The 16,420-nt window shown below is 35.1% G+C and overlaps 3 protein-coding genes across 3 annotated transcripts in view; all 3 read right to left on the bottom strand.

Moving 5' to 3' along the window:
• Window positions 1-16,420, bottom strand: part of LOC112030150 (disease resistance protein Roq1) — an 83,768-nt gene that overhangs the window by 66,155 nt on the left and 1,193 nt on the right. The window lies entirely within an intron of this gene.
• Window positions 12,267-13,878, bottom strand: LOC136069095 (disease resistance protein RUN1-like). Its single transcript, XM_065777217.1, has 2 exons — window positions 13,457-13,878; window positions 12,267-12,627 (listed from the first exon to the last, which is right to left on the bottom strand). Exons 1-2 carry the CDS (start codon window positions 13,876-13,878, stop codon window positions 12,267-12,269), a joined length of 783 nt encoding a protein of 260 aa, XP_065633289.1.
• On the bottom strand, window positions 13,908-16,416 carry LOC112030153 (disease resistance protein RPV1-like; the record flags this gene model as incomplete). The annotated part of the gene is made up of 4 exons (XM_024062838.2): window positions 13,908-14,090; window positions 14,191-14,466; window positions 14,596-15,679; window positions 15,974-16,416. Coding segments are annotated over 4 exons (1,986 nt in total), but the record flags the coding sequence as incomplete, so codon positions are not given.

Raw genomic sequence — 16,420 nt, 5'->3', positions numbered from 1 at the left:
AAGTAATGAGACAAAAATTTCTAACATCCTCATGAATACCATATAATAGGTTTAAGATAAAATAGGAAATTATACGTTTTGATATCTTTGCTTCGTTTTTTTTTTTTTTTTTTTTTTGATAATCAGTATATCTAAAAAGCAAACTTTTTTTAGAATCAATTGCCTATTGATTTAAGGGTCATTGCTTCATTACTCCTTTATGGACAATGATCAACTTCAAAATCCCCTTTTTAACGTCTATCAAAATCTATTATTAGACACAACTTTGTTCATAACATTTAAAATATAAAAATGAACTAAAATGCAGGATAGAAGTACAAGCCTAGCCTCTATGGCAATGACCCACTTCAAATTTTCCCATCAAAGAAAGACTCAAAAGGTAAAAATGAGATACACCCAACTAATGAACAAATACTTGCTTCTTTTTTTTCTAATCATTGTTGCAATAGCAGAAAGCCAGAAACATAGAGACTACACAGAACATTCTCATGCAAATGAAACTTGGGTGGGGTATCAAAAGATTCAAAACAAGCCATAAGTCCCATAGCTTTTGGAAATAATAGTACCATAACATGCTTCAGAAATATATAAAACTATATTATAAGATTCTTTTATTGTTGCAAAGTACCTAGTAAAAATTAAAGATTAAAAATTTTAGAGACTATCATAAAAATTAAAGATAAATCCGATTTTATTTTTGGAAGAAAGCCAAAAAAAAAAAAAAAAAAGACACCAATATAAAAGATTAAAACTATCATAATCGAACTATCTGGGCTTTTGCCCTTAATTTTTTTTTATTTAGCAATTTGCCCCTGTTTACAAACTATATAGGGGCGTGCCCCTGTTTCGATACTCGATTATCATAAAATCGAGTTTCAATGAAATACTCGATTCTTAGAAAATCGAGTTTCAATGAAATACTCGATTCTTAGAAAATCGAGTTATACCCGATCAAACTTTAAAAAAAAAAAAAAAAAAAATTGCATGGAACTCGAATATCTGAAAATCGAGTTCCATGCATAAAAAATTTTATAAGTGGGAGCCCTATAGTGGCGTTTTTATGCCCTATAGTGACGTTTTAAAGCCCTATAGCGGCGTTTTCCTGCAAAAATTTTTATAAGTGTCATCACGCCATACAAGTTCAGGGACCCTATAGTGGCATTTTTAAGCCCTATAGTGACGTTTTAAAGCCCTATAGTGGTGTTTTCATGCAAAATTTTTTTTTTAAGTGTGATTTTTCTTGCAAAATTTTTTTTACTAGTGTGATACCATTTAGGAAGCCCTATAGTGGCGTTTTTAAGAACTATAGTGACGTTTTAAAGCTTTATAGCGACGTTTTCCTGCAAAAATTTTTTATAAGTGTGATTAAAGCTTTATAGTGACGTTTTTAAGTTTGATCGGGCATAACTCGATTTTCTGTAGATCGAGTATTTCGTAAAAACTCGATTTTAAGATAATCGAGTATTGAAATAGGGGCATATCCCTATATAGTTTGCAAACAGGGGCAAATTGCTAAATAAAAAAAAAAAAAAAATTAAGGGCAAAAGGCCAAATAGTCCTATCATAATCAGATGTGATAGATGAATTTCAATACTTAAACAATATGCCATTATTTTTCATAAAAACAACACAGGATGCAAGAAAAGAGCAAATTACCAAACAAATTTAGTTACTCAATATTCAATTGTCAAAAAATGACGCTATCTATAGGAAACTCATCCGACTAGCTACTGATATAGAGGCAAAAGTTGTAAATTAAGGCAACGATTTAAACCCAATAAACCATTTTAGTTTACACTATAGAAACATCCATAGTTATCATTAAGTTCCATTTTCTCAAACTACTCATACGCAAAATTATCAAACATATGAACACGTGAAAAGGGAAAAAAGACTAATGCGCTCAAAAAAACCTCCTTCAAGGAAAAGCTCGGACTCACAGGTCAGTAATAGAAATAAAGATCAAAAAACGTAACAGTTTAACCAGGCCAAAGACATAAAGAACAAGAACCAAAAGGAAATATTTGAAACAAAAAGAACATGAAATTGCAATTGAAATCCAACGTATTGATTCTCATATCTACAAGGTTTGGATTGCCCATCAATCACCCGTACCCAAAGACATGGGGTGAAAGAATGAGAGAGAAAAACATACTCTTCATCTATTCAGGACAAGGAAACACGGAGGAGTCTGGCGGCAATGAGCAGGGCAGTGCCCATTTCTTTGTCAACAGTAGCATATCCTTTTGCAGTGTTGGGCAGTTCCTGGTTGTTTCTAAATAGATTTTATTTTTGGTGTTTATTTTTTTTGATAGATTTTGATTTTTGTAAAGGATAATTTGGGAATATGAGCTCTATGCAAGCATCCTCATTTAAAAAGTCGCATTTCACTTGGTTATTTGGTCAGGTTTGAATTTTTTTTAGTAGCAGAGAAGATAGAGAATAGTACAAATTCTATAGAATAAAACAGCATGGTCAGTCTTAATTAGTTCTGAGGTTTGGTGGTGCGTCAGAGAGTTGCATCAACAGCAAGGAAGTATGCGGTTTAAATTCTAGGAAATCATGAGTTCACCCAGGCTAAGTCGGTCCATCAAACACACTTAATCCCTAAAATATGCTTTTTGTATCCTTGAAAAATACTAATTTTTGAGAAAGAATGACAACGATCGACACACACATATAAATCGTTTTTTGGCACATTGAAACAAAGGAACAAAAACTACACAAGAAGAAAAGAGTACAAAATAAGTGGAAGAGAGAGGCTCTCTCTTCATAGTTGCCTTGCTCTGAGAAGTCCAAAGACCAAAAAATAAAGACAAAAGACACCGAGAAATACTAAATGCTCTCTAAATTGCCCTTGACACCCTTCCATGCCTGAATCGAGTAAGGTTGAATGAAATTAATATTAAGGGACAGATCAAACCAGATTGCTGTAGATGTCAAGGGGGAAACAAAATCCTCAGTCCTAATATGTCTTCTCAATTCTGCCCTCACAGGATGAGCATTCAATAAAATCCTCAAAATAAAGACGAGCATTTAAGAAGGTAATTATAACAGACAAAAATGGTTCCAAAGTTCAGTGACCTCACTTAAGCTTGTGTCAGTAAGATCAACAACAGACCTGCCCACTTAGTTTCTACAATTCCTAGCATACAACAGCCAGTATACTTTTTCCACTATGATAATGATACATCCTGCTAAATAATAAACCCAATGGGAAGAATATGAGAAAACTTTAATTCTAGATGTAATACAACAATGATAGCAAGTAAAACAGGACAGCTTACCAATCTTAGCAGGCTACCTTCTACAACTTTCAACCTTGTCAACACCGTCGCTTGCCTTCTCAAGTCTGATTACTGCAAAGATGAATATGCCTCAGATGATACAGTTAGTAATATATAATCAAGTTTGTTGTATGGTCAGGTTAGTAATATAATTTAAATTATAGTCAAGTCTCTTTGACTGGGTATAACCTAATTAAGGTACGATTTGGAGATAGGTCATTTGGTTTGTTTCAGCTTTGCCTGGTCATGATCTAAAGGGAGTATGGACAACCTTAAGCCAATAATTTGATTGAAAGCGAAAGTTTTAGAAAGGTGGAAAAACTTTCAAGTACAACAAGAGGCAAAATCACAAAAATCTTAGCATAAAAAATTACACAATTAAGAGTTTTAAACTGTGAATTTTATTAATTCATGTCGTAGCACCCATGTTCTTTTAAACTCAATCAATGTCTCATCAATGCTTCTACACAAGCATTACATAGATGATAGGACAATGATGTGAATGATGATTTCCTTACATTGCAGGACAAAAGCTGCACATAGCTAAGGCCATTTAGCACTACTTACTATTCAATATTCTATAATGGTAAATCATTGATTCATCATGGCATGTCTAACAATCAAGCAATATATAGTCATTCAAAACATGTTGTGCTGACAGATTGTTAGGATATATGTGAATCATGTTAGGAACATATGTCAATATAGAATTGGCTAATAATTTGACAAAATGCATTTTACTTGTAATTTGGTAGATTTAGGATGTGTTTAATGCTTCAAGAAACAAGACTTCAAGTTCAAGTGTTAAAACTATGCAAGTCTGTTCAAGAATCAAGTGAAAAGTGCTGGATTTTAAATCTCGACAGCTAGTATCTATTGAGGTTTAAAAGGCTGTTTAAGCCCGATGCTCGATAGCTGCTTGATAGATAGGATATCTATCGAGATTTAAGAAAATCAGTTTTTCAGATTCAATTTCACTCCAATCCGTGTATAGATGTTTGGGCTTTTTTTTCTCACAACCCTAAACATATATAAGGATTGTTTTAAGAGCCGTCACAACTGATGCACCTTAATGCAAAAGCTTTTTACAAGCTTATTGTAAACCGGAGACATATGCCCTAGTTCATCTTTCTCTTTAAGAAGCTGTTGCGTTTGTACACCGAAAGATTTTGTAACCAAGGAGTTTTGTGATCTTCATCATGTTGATGAACTAAAGAATTTTGCAGCCAACATCCTTCTCAAGTTGGTGTGTAAGCCGCGTACTGGGATCCGCGCATCGAATTGGTTGGTCACATACTGGGAGCCATGCATTGAAAGGAGAGATTGTCACTACAGAACAAGTCCAATTAGGTATTGGGGTAAGGGTTCAATTATAGGTTAGTATAATGTACTGTGATTCTTTTACTTGTAACCACTTGTTGTGATAATAATGGATTCTTAGAAATGGTGACCTTAAAATTACCCAGTGGAGTTTTTGCCATGTAGGTTTTTCCTATTCGTAAATAAATCACCGTGTCAATTTATTTTCCGTTACACTCTAACTTAGTTGGTGATTTGTTTGTACTACCACGCTTATTGCATGCTAATTGAATTAATTAATTAACTTGGCTAATTAATTTGTTAATTCATCACAAGGGGTCAATACATTCATGTCCTATCAAGTGGTATCAAAGCAGGCACATTCATGACCCCTGTTTGTCATGGATAGAGGACAATCTCTTATTATACATCCTTTATTTAATGGCACTAATTATGCATACTAGAAAGTATGCATGAGAGCTTTCTTATAGTCATTAGATGAGAAAGTGTGGCAAGCTATGGAGGTAGGTTGGACCAAGTCAAAAGAAGCGCCGACCGATTGGGATGATGCTAAGATAAAGGCGTCAAATTTTAATAGCAGGGCATTGAATGCATTATTTAGTGCGGTCACGAATGAGGAGTTCAAGAAGATATTCTCTACTGAAACTGCAAAGGAAGCGTGGACCATCCTCTAAATAACTTATGAAGGAACTAAGGTTGTCAAGGATTTGAAGCTTCAGAGGCTTACTACAAGCTTCAAAGAGACTAAGATGGAGGAGGATGAGTCATTCGATGAGTTCTATGTCAAGCTCAAGGACATAGTGAACTAAACCTTTAATATTGAGGAAACCATTTCTGAACTCAAGATTGTTAAAAAGGTGCTCAGATCTCTACCCAAGAGATTTCATGCCAAGATCACCGCGATTAAGGAATCAAAGGATATTGATAAAATTCCTTTGACAGAGCTGGTTGGCAATATGCAGACCTATGAGTTGGGTGTGATAAGGATAGGGAAATCTAGTAAGGGAAAGAGCATAGCATTGAAGGCCAAGAGTAGTGACACTGATGAGTCTTCAGACGATGAAGATTCCAAGATGAAATCCTATATCACCAGGCAATTCAAAAAATTTATGAAGAATGCCAATGCTAAAGGATTTGACAAAGACCACAAGTAGTCCAGTTCGTCTCAGTTCAAGAACCAAGACAAAGGAAAGAAGGATGCTAGAGATGGCGATAAGTCCACTGTTCCCTCAGGACCAAAGTGCTTTGGGTGTCAAGGCTTTGGTCACATGAAACAAGAATACTCTACGTATCTCAAGACCATTGGGAAGAGTAAGGCACTTGCTGCTACTTTGAGTGACACTGAGCCTAAAAATAATTCTGATAATGAGGATGATAGAATCCTAAATGCCTTCACTGCCACTGTAAATCCTACTGAGAGGATTGTTGAAGATGTAGATGAAGAAGAGGACTTGGTGGAGTCTAAATTTAAGAAGATGGATGAACAAGATGACATCCACACAACCTATGCAAAATTATACAAGGTCTCGAAAAAACATGAAAAGTTGTATAAGTTGGCCACCAAGAAGCTTAGTGAAGTGGAGCTTGAACGAGAAGAAATCTCCACGAAGTTTGATGAAGCCAATCATACCATTGGAGCACTGAGATTTGAGAATAATTTCTTGACTGAGAAGACCAATAAGCTTGAGGCAAAATTGTTTCAAGTTAGAGCTTAGCTGGAAAGGACTTCAAGTGCAAAGCTTGACGAGATGCTAAGTCTTCAAAAATTTGCTTCCGATCGAACTGGTTTAGGGTATGATTTCTCTTCTCCTAGTATTTCTTCTACTAGTACTACTGTTTTCTTTCTCCTGGTAATAATGTTGAATCTGAGAACAATGATATGAAAAATGTGTTGGCTAGTGAGAACGTAGACAAGGGTAAATCTTTCTTAGGAGCACCCCCTAAGCTGGATAAAAAAGAGACTAAAAACCCTATGGCTAAGAAGGGAAACACTCAAAAGCCTATACAGAAGAAGGAGCATCTCTGTCATCACTATAAAGCAACTGGACATACTCGACCTAATTACTAAAAGTGGTTAGCCACTCAACAAAGCAATAGTATGATCTCATCGGGAAACCAGAATCAATTTTCATCTTTTTTTGCTCCTCTTGGAGATCTAATCAAAGCCCTCATATTCCTTTCGAACTTGAACGGTTTCAATTCGTCCTCCTCACCGCTGGATCAAGGGTTTGCAAAATGGAAAGGTTCTTTGAAGGTGTGGAAGGAAAAAGGCTCCAAATGATTTAATCACTTTTTCTCTCTCTTCCCTTTTTTTTGTTTTTGAGTTTGCATTACTTGTGTGTTTTGCTTTCTTGTTTTGAGTCAGTCTAGTTTGTGCTTTGCTTTGTTTAACATGTTTTTTGTTTGTTCATTTTCAGTTTTGTTTTATTTTGTTTTTCATAAAAATTAAAAAAAAATTGAAAAGTAAAAAAAATACAAAAACAGTGTGTGTTTTGTGTACATTGGTATTTCTATACCTTGGATGGCCATTGAAACAAAATTTTCTAAACTTTATATCTTTTGTACCTTAGATGAGCATCTCTATGCACAACTAAGTAAGTGAACTTTGTGGCTCGTGTTTGTGATGTGTAAGATTAATTAATCTTTTGTATTTAACACTTGTATCACTCTTTTTGACAAGAAGGACTAGAAAATCCTAAAAGAAATGTATAAATAATCATCTTACCACTATTACCCGCCAATCATGAAATGACATCTGTATGCTTCGGCATAGCAAAAGTGTAATGTCAAAAGCTTAACATCATTGGTTATTTCTTTTCTCTCTCTTATATGTCCATGCGTGATATGCTTGACAAAAGAAAATATGCAAAGAAAAATAAAATAAAAATGAATAAAAATGCTTTATATATGATTGCAAGCATGTCTTCTAGGAGATGTGGGAGTTATAGGATGTATCTCGAAGGTAATAGTCTCCATCAAGCAGTTATGACTGTGTGTGAGTTAAAGTAATTTTCTCATATCTCAAATCGTCATAACATGTAGACACCTATGCAATCTTGCAATGTTTTTCACACACAAAACAAAATATTTTTTTTACTACTCTTGATACATGTGCAGGTAAAATGTGATTTGGCCATCATAAGGAATACATGTGTTAATGTATGCTCACTAAACTGTCTTGATTTGTTTTTGAAATATAAAATTGGTTAGACTTGTTTAGTGTGTGTGTGTGTGTGTGTGTGTGTGTGTTTTGGATTCAAATGCTTGACATTTTTCTTGATGTGAGATGTTTTTGAGAGCTTAAAATGTTGTTTGGATTGTTGGTTGAGTAGCGTGTTTGATTTCATTCATGTCTGTATTTTTCTCTTCTTTGAAAAACTGTTTTTAAGCAATCTTGACAGTTGCTAGACATCTCTCAACAACTAGACTATCTATCGAGCTCTTTAGCTTCCTTTCTCAATAGCTGTTATTGCAATCTTGATCCATCGAGATTCTTGAGATTTAATCTCGATAGCTACTTGACAACTACTCGATCCATCGAGGAAGTTTCTGTATGCTCGATAGCTTCTTGATCCATTGAGGTAACCTTGTTGTGGACACCTTTCGTTAGCTCTTCGACAGCTCATTCTGAAAATTTTTATTCTCGACAGCTCTCAACACCTCTTGATCCATCGAGAAACTAAGATTTCTATAAAAAGGTTCAACATGATTCTTTACTCATTTTCTCCGATTTCTCTCGATAGAAACTCTCTCCTCTCTCTCCCAAACACCTCAAACTAAACCTCTTCACTTACCCCACTTGATCTCCAGCCTAAATCAAGTTTTCTTCATCTAGTGTGATCCTTTTTCTCTATTCTATCATGCATTTCATATTTTTTGACCTAAGTTATGGGTTTTTGAAAAGTTTTTAGGGGGTTTTTTCATGTTTAATGAGGTTTTTGTGAAATTTTTGGGACAAGTTTTTGTTTAAATGATTTTAAATCATCATGCATAGCATCACATATGGATTTTAACTATGATTCATGCATTTTAGATGTGTGATTATTATGTTGAAATGATGTGTGCTGATAGGTTTGGATTGGACTAAGCCCACGATGTCTTTACTGTTGCATATCACATGCTCATGCATTTTTCATGCATACATACCTTCATTTCTTTATATTCTTTTATTGATTTGATTGGTGCTTTTTTGTTTGTCCCCTTCTCTCTCTCTCTTTCTTTCGTTAGTTTCTATATGGCACCTAAACATAAATCCACCATATCCCGGAATCCTCTTCGTTCCGGGACATCTTCTTCTTCTTCCCCCTCTGATTCTTCTCCATCTCACATATGGTTTTGTGATGATAAAGCCCATAAGAACTTTTCGAAGAACTTATCAGGACGAGGCATTCATTCAGAACGCCAAGTCATTCTATCGGACTTTTTTGATACTAACCTTCCCACTGTCATCTATAGTAGAGGTTAGGAGTCACTATGTGGCATCTTGGTCACTTGTCCCTCCGTGATCATACAGGAGTTCTACTCCAATATGCATGGATTTGATTATTCGATATCTTATTTTGTCACTTGCATTCGAGGTACGTGCATCATAGTCACTCCAGATATTGTATTCAAGGTGCTACATGTTCCTAGGGTAGCGCATCCTAACTACCCTGACTATGATCGTCTTAAGACTGTGTCTAAAGATGAACTCTTGTCTTTTTTCTGTGAGACACCTTCACCTTAGGGTGACCAGGTCCGAGATTCGTTAACATGGTGATAACATTTATTCTCCATCCATTGTCTCAGTATAACTTTATCACAGAACCTCATGCTCGATTTTTGTTATCCCTCCTTGAGGGACTCATTATTGATTTTCCCTCACTTTATTCTATCCCTCATAGATGTCTATAGGGATATGACGACCTGTGATAAGCTTATTTTTCCTTCAGTTATCACGCAGATTCTTCGCCATTTTTCTGTCTCCTATCCCGAGTCTCCTAATTTTTCGGTTATGTGTGCTATAGATGCTGCTACCATCAGACAGAGCAAGACCTAACTTCGACCGAAGTGACCACGGACAGAGACAGCGACTCCTTTAGCTTCTTCCGCTCCTTCCACATTCGCTCCTTCTTCATCGGCAAGTGGTGTGACCATCGAGGCGGTCATGGCATAGCTGCAACACATGGATGCTCGCCTTGACACACTAAATGATGAGTTGTGTCAAGTAAACACCCGTATCGACCATATTGCTTGACAGCAGGCTTGCCTTGGTGGCTTCATAGAGTCTCCCTCTCTTTCTCCAGAGACATTTGAGGATGAGGACGATGATGGTGACTCTGACGACGATGATGACAATAAGGATGAGGATGCTAGCTCTTCTCGTGACAATGAGATGACTGCTTGATTTACTTACCCTTTGTCATTCGTGATAAAAAAGGGGAGTAGTTTTAGATATGAGAGTAGTCAGGTACACAGGGGAAGAGTTAGTATAGGAGATTTTTGTGAGGGGGAGTGTTTATATTTTGAGGGATGTAGTGAGGGCTTATGTATTTTCTTCTTTTATAGATACAGTGTTCTTACTTTGTGATAGCAAACCTTGTATTTATGATGTTATGTTATTACAATACTTTCACCTATCTTTTCATGTGTTGTTTATTTTCTTTCTTATGCACATGCTTCTTATTATTTGTATGTAATCTTTTATTTCTGTTTCACACTAAGATGCCATGATGAGTTTTGTTTAAAGTGTTTCAGAAATACAGGTTATCAAAGTCTCTCTTGCCATGAACTCTCTTCTTGTAAAGTTTTTCAAGAGTTTGTGTTATGATAGATTTTATTGTATTCAACAAGTAAGTAAGAGTTGAGTGATTTATGACTTCTCTCATATTTTCATTTGTTTGTTGTTGTTTTGTCACGAATTGCCAAAGGGGGAGATTGTTAGGACATATGTGAATCATGTTAGGAACATATATCAATATAGAATTGGCTAATCCTTTAACAAAACGCACTTTACTTGTAATTGGGTAGATCTAGGATGTGTTTAATTTGCTTCAAGGAACAAGGTTTCAAGTTCAAGTGTTAAAGCCATGCAATCTTTCCAGGAATCAAGTGAATAAGTGCTGGATTTTAAATTTCGACAGCTAGTATCTATCAAGGTTTAAAAGGCTGTTTAAACCCGATGCTCAACAGTTGCTCGATGGATAGGGTATCTATCGAGATTTAAGAAAATCAGTTTTTCAGATCTAATTTCACTCCAATCCGTGTCTAGATGTTTGGCCTTTCTTTTCTCACAACCCTAAACATATATAAGGATTGTTTTAAGGGTTGTCATAGCTAATGCACCTCAATGCAAAAGTTTTTCACAAGCATATTGTGAACCAGAGACATATGTCATAGTTCATTTTTCTCTTTAAGAAGCTGCTGCGTTTGTACGCCATAAGGTTTTGTAACCAAAGAGCTTCGTGATCTTCATCATGTTGATGAATTGAAAAACTTTGTAGCCAACATCCTTCTCAAGTTGGTGTGTAAGCCGCGTACTAGGATCCGCGCATCGAATTGGTTAGTCACATATTAGGAGCCGTGCATTGAAAGGAGAGATTGTCACTACATAATAAGTCTAATTGGGTATTGGGATGAGGGTTCAATTGTAGGTTGGTATAAAATACTGAGATTCCTTTACTTGTAATCGCTTGTTGTGATAATAGTGGATTCTCGGGAGTGGTAACCTTAAAATCGCCAGGTAGAGTTTTTGTCGTGTAGGTTTTCCTCATTCATAAACAAATCACCATGTCAATTTATTTTCCGCTGCATATTAACTTAGTTGGTGATTTTTTTGTGCTACCACACTTATTGTATGCTAATTGGATTAATTAATTAGTTTGGCTTATTAATTGGTTAATTCATTACAAGGGGTCAATACATTCTTGGCCTATCACAAATAAATCAAAATTAAATGCTTCTAGCATAAAAGATTGTCTCCGGCGAGAGCTTTTTATTACATTGTTTATCACACATCTGTTTACATATTAAGTAAATTACCAAAACCTCATTGATGTAGATATAGATCCTTTAAGGTTGACCCACAAATCAATTATGAAGAATGTAGATGATATTTGGATATATCAAAAACTCAGTTGAATTATTTGGTCAATGAGGAAATTTTGCAAATCAGCAATAATTTCTCATAAAAGTCAGTTTTGCTCAAGCACCAAATGTTTGAAAATTTGAACATTCACTAACTACAAGTTTATTCTGAAGTTTGTTCCTTTATGAGAATCACATTAACAATGTCCTCAAACATGCTAATACAAATCATTTTAATAAATTTTATGATTGTTATCCTACTTTAAAATAATAAAAATTTTAGTGCAAAGCAGGAAAAAAAAAAGAATATAAAAATCAGCGGAATTCTTAGACAGAAAAAGAGTATTTTCTTTGGTTGAAGGTTAGTAAACAAAAGTATAAAGCCTTAGAGGAAGCTAGATGCTACATAATAGAACATGCCAAAAGATAATGCAGCAATCAGCAAAACAAGTCAAGTAATCGAGAAAAAATAGGAATTAATTTGGATTCATTAACTTACAAAGCATATGAACCCATTTTTCAATTCCATCTAGATTCCAGCTAATCACTGATCTCCTCGCCACATTCGAAGTACTCTTCACAATCAGAGTCACCTTAGGGCATAAATTCTGCAAGCCTTTCAATCCTTTTTGGGTGTGGCAAATCATTAGAGCTTCCTTCTCCACTAGGTCCAACGCCATCGTAATCGTCAGGAATTTGCTTTGCTTTTTTACCTTCCGCTACCACTGCCAAATTGTCAAAATTGTGATGGAGGACATCCAAGTCCTTGTAAGGAATGATATTGATGTTGCTACTCTGAGCCATAGTTTGGTTGAGTTCTTCTATGTCTTTCTTGTATACCATACGAAATCCGCATTTCTTCACCTCCATTCCTGAGTCATGGGTTTCAATTTTAATACCAATCTGATCTAATTCATTTGCTTCATATTCGTTTAGTAATTTTATGTCCTCCTCCCTGCAGTATTGGGGAAGCAAATAAAATAGCCAAATATGATATGATGAACGATCAAAGTTGCCAGCAAAGTACATTGTAGCAGACATTACTTTTCCATTTGCTATCAATCGACAGGATAGTGAAAAATAGAGAAGAGAAGAAAATACAATGCAAACAGCAGTCCCCATCCACTCTTCACACAAATGAGAAGAAGGATCTTTTATATTCACTTCGGCCCCAATACTTTGATGGATAAACCACTTCGGTATTACACTTCCAGGAATAATCATGTCATATCTCCAATTGAAATTTCTTGAGTTATATCTACCGTGAAGAGAGAGTCCCTAAAACAAACAAAGCAAGTTGTTTATAACAGAGAGAGAGAGAGAGAGAGAGAGAGACCTGAAGGTGCTTTCTTATCACTGTAAAAAACATGTCAATGACATCTTGATTGTCAGCCAATTTACTGCAATTTGTAAGATAAAGCTCCACCTCACATAAAGAATTAGGTTTTAGTAGATCTGGAATTGATTCTAGTAAGGCACAACCATTTCCCCAAATTTGTATGATACTTATTAGAAGCTTTGGCAATGATCGAAGACTCGTGCAATTCTTCAATTGCATGCTCCTCAACTTACATAGTTGACTGATGCTGTCAGGAAGGCAAATAAAACTATTTCCCCTTAGATTTATTTCTTCTAAAGAGAATAAGCAACCAATATCATCGGGGATTGCCCTGAGATTGCAGTTCTTTAGTTTTAATTTAGTCAAAGAACACAAACCCAATAAAGAGGACAATCCCACAGGATCTGTAATTTTTGGCCTTGAAGAAAAAGGGAGGAGATCATACCAAGATGTAGAGTTAATTGATGATAACCCCTTACATCCATTGAAAGATAGCACTTTAAGATTTTTTAATAGACCAATGGAAGAAGGCACCTCTTTTATAGCAGTTCCACTCACGTCCAACTTCTCTACACTTTCAGCGTTCCCCACATTTTGAGGCAGTCTCTCAAGTTTTGAGCATCTAGAAATATTCACGTCTTTAAGCAACTTCAAATTGAAAATTTTGCTTGGCAAACACGTAAGACTTTTGCAATCTCTTACATTCAATAAAACAAGATCAGTCAAAAGCCCAATTGATGTGGGTAGTTTGGTAATAGCAGTTCCATCCAAATAAAGCTTCAATACACTTTGCATGTTTTCTCCAAATTCTGGAATCTTTTTTAGTTTTGAGCAACCAAAAAGAATAAGAACCTTAAGAGACTCCATTTCGAACTTGCTTGGAAGATTTTTGACATTTACACAACCATTAAGATTGAGATGAGTAAGCCTATTATGAACAAAGTTGAAGGGTGAATCTCACGTAAATTTAAACAATCTTCAAGAACCATTTCCTCAAGATTTGGGACCCTGATCAAATCAGGGGTTTCTATAAGATTTGGAGACTTGTTCATTTTGATGATTTTCAACTTCTCAAAAGACTATTAAAAGCAACAAAAACAAAAAAATTAATTAGCTTCAAGAAATCCCTAAAATTTAATAGAACTCAAATATAAATTTGTACAAGGATAATTAAATTACCTTTGCTCCTTTCCAAAGATGTTCAATGCAGCTACCACACATGTAAAGTTCAACAAGCTCATTTGATTGGAAATTTAATGGCAAAGATTTTGAAGGGTACCCACTCCACTTAAGAAATCTTAAGCTAATAGGAAGATGTTTGGGGTCATGGAGAAGTTGAACATTACTAATTATGAGCAATTTAAGATGATGCATTTTCAAAAAAGATTCAGGATTCCAATATGCCTTTTTTGATTTAGGCAACTTTAGGACTATGCCTTGAATTGCTTCTGTTCCCTAATAATCATAAGTAAAAGGGATTAGTGAATTGCAAAATGTATGATTACCAAAGCTACTCTAAGTTGAAATTTTTTGAGTAATATATATGATAAGGTATATGTTCAAGTTTTCTAAATAACCACTTACCGTATTTTTTGTTAGTACACAGTTAATGTCTTCAAATGACCATAGAATGCTACGCTTTCCAGGTTCTTCAGGGCACTCTTCATGAACTATTTTCCTACCCATTTCTTGTAGTAAATCATGCATCCACACTCCAAGGTGATTCATTTTTATTAGAGATTTATCAACCAGAACCTCTAATCCAACATCAGGGTAAAGGTCAAGATAATCTAGTTTCTTTACTACACTATTTTTGTACCCATGATTAAGGAAACATGCAATATGTAGGAATATTTTTTTCTCTATTTCGTGTAGTCCATCATAACTTATTTTAAGTGCTTGGAGAATTGTAGGTTCAGGAAATTTTTTAAGCCTCATTAATGTACTTTTCCATTGATTGATGCTTCTATTAAACAAAAAGGAACCCAAGATCTCAATAGCTAAAGGAAGGCCTCTAGTATATTGTACAACATCTCTAGACAACTCTAGATAATCTTCAGGAGGATGGTCTTTATTAAAAGCTTTCAAACTCAAAAGATGAAGAGCTTCATTACCATTCAATTCTTCAGCTTCATATATTTCATTTACTTCAAGTAAATGTAGTAGATGTTTATCTCTTGTTGTTATGATAACTCTACTACCAGGACCAAACCAATTATGTTTCCCAACTAACTTTTTCAATTGCTCTAATTGATTTACATCGTCAAGAACGAGAAGAATTCTTTTATGCCGTAATCTATTCGTGATCACAAAAACTCCCTCATCGACATCTTGTATACTTTCATTTAATATTTTTGTAATAAGTTGTTGTTGCAATGGAAGTAAACCATCTTTTTCAAAAACCTCCCTAACACTAGGGAGAAAGCAACAACCTTCAAACTTCTTTGAAACCATACGAAAAACAACTCTAGCAAGAGTTGTTTTACCTATTCCCCCCATCCCCCAAACCCCTATATTGCGAACATCATTAGACCCTATAGCCAAACATAACTCCAATTCCTTCACTCGTGGTTCTATTCCTACAAGGTCTTCAGTATCTTCAAAGAATGAATAATTCAATTTATGCCATAACTCTCCCACAATATCTTGGATAAGTTGTGCCGTGGACCTGCAATGAAGAGAGAATGATATCTAGTGAGTACCACCCATAAATAGGAATAAAAAAGAAAGTAGACATCCAATGTTATTTTGTTGGCTAAACGAAGAAAATGTAAATAACTTGGTGCAAGAAAAAATTGAAAGAAATAAAAAAATGTATATTAATTAGATCAAGTCAAAATAGAAAAGAAGTGTGAACATCTATGTCACTTTTCATATAGTTTAAAACAAGGTTCAAAGATAAGAAAAGTATTTATTTGAAGTTTGAACATTTAAAAGCAAGTAATGTGTCAAATTGGATTACCTATCTAGTAGGTGCCACCCTTTGAGATTTGCCACTTCTCTTAAAGCAGCTCTCCATGTATGCACTTTCTCTATGTCATCCTTGAAACGTTCTTCATGTTCAAAAAAGGCTTGGGCAAAGGTGCTTGTTTGTTTTCTTACATTAGATGGGTCCACATCATAAAAAATTGGCAAAATAGTCTTGGTCATCTCTTTCATGCATTCAATGATCTTTGTAAGTTCATCTAAGCACCATGTTGAAGACGCAAAGTTTCTTGAGAGAATGACAATTGCAATTCTCGATTCTTTTATTGCTTTCAAAAGCTCTGGTGAAATAAATTTTCCTCTCTCAAGATTTTCCTCATCTCGAAAGGTGACTATGCCCTTTCGTTTCAAAACAACATATAGATGGTCCGTGAAATTGGTGCGGGTGTCCTCACCTCTAAAACTAAGAAAGACATCATATTTC

This window comes from Quercus suber, unplaced genomic scaffold (assembly GCF_002906115.3).
Source record: "Quercus suber isolate HL8 unplaced genomic scaffold, Cork oak 2.0 scaffold_9, whole genome shotgun sequence".
Classification (NCBI taxonomy): Eukaryota; Viridiplantae; Streptophyta; class Magnoliopsida; order Fagales; family Fagaceae; genus Quercus; species Quercus suber.
The sequence above is the reverse complement of the archived record's forward strand: the minus strand, read 5'-3'. Positions and strand labels throughout refer to the sequence as shown.

Coding starts and splice junctions, on each gene's coding strand:
- LOC136069095 (XM_065777217.1), bottom strand. CDS start 13,878: ATGGAGTCTCTTAAGGTTCTTATTCTTTTTGGTTGCTCAAAACTAAAA. Junction 12,628..13,456: donor TCAATTAACTCTACATCTTG/GTATGATCTCCT, acceptor CCAATACTGCAG/GGAGGAGGACATAAAATTAC.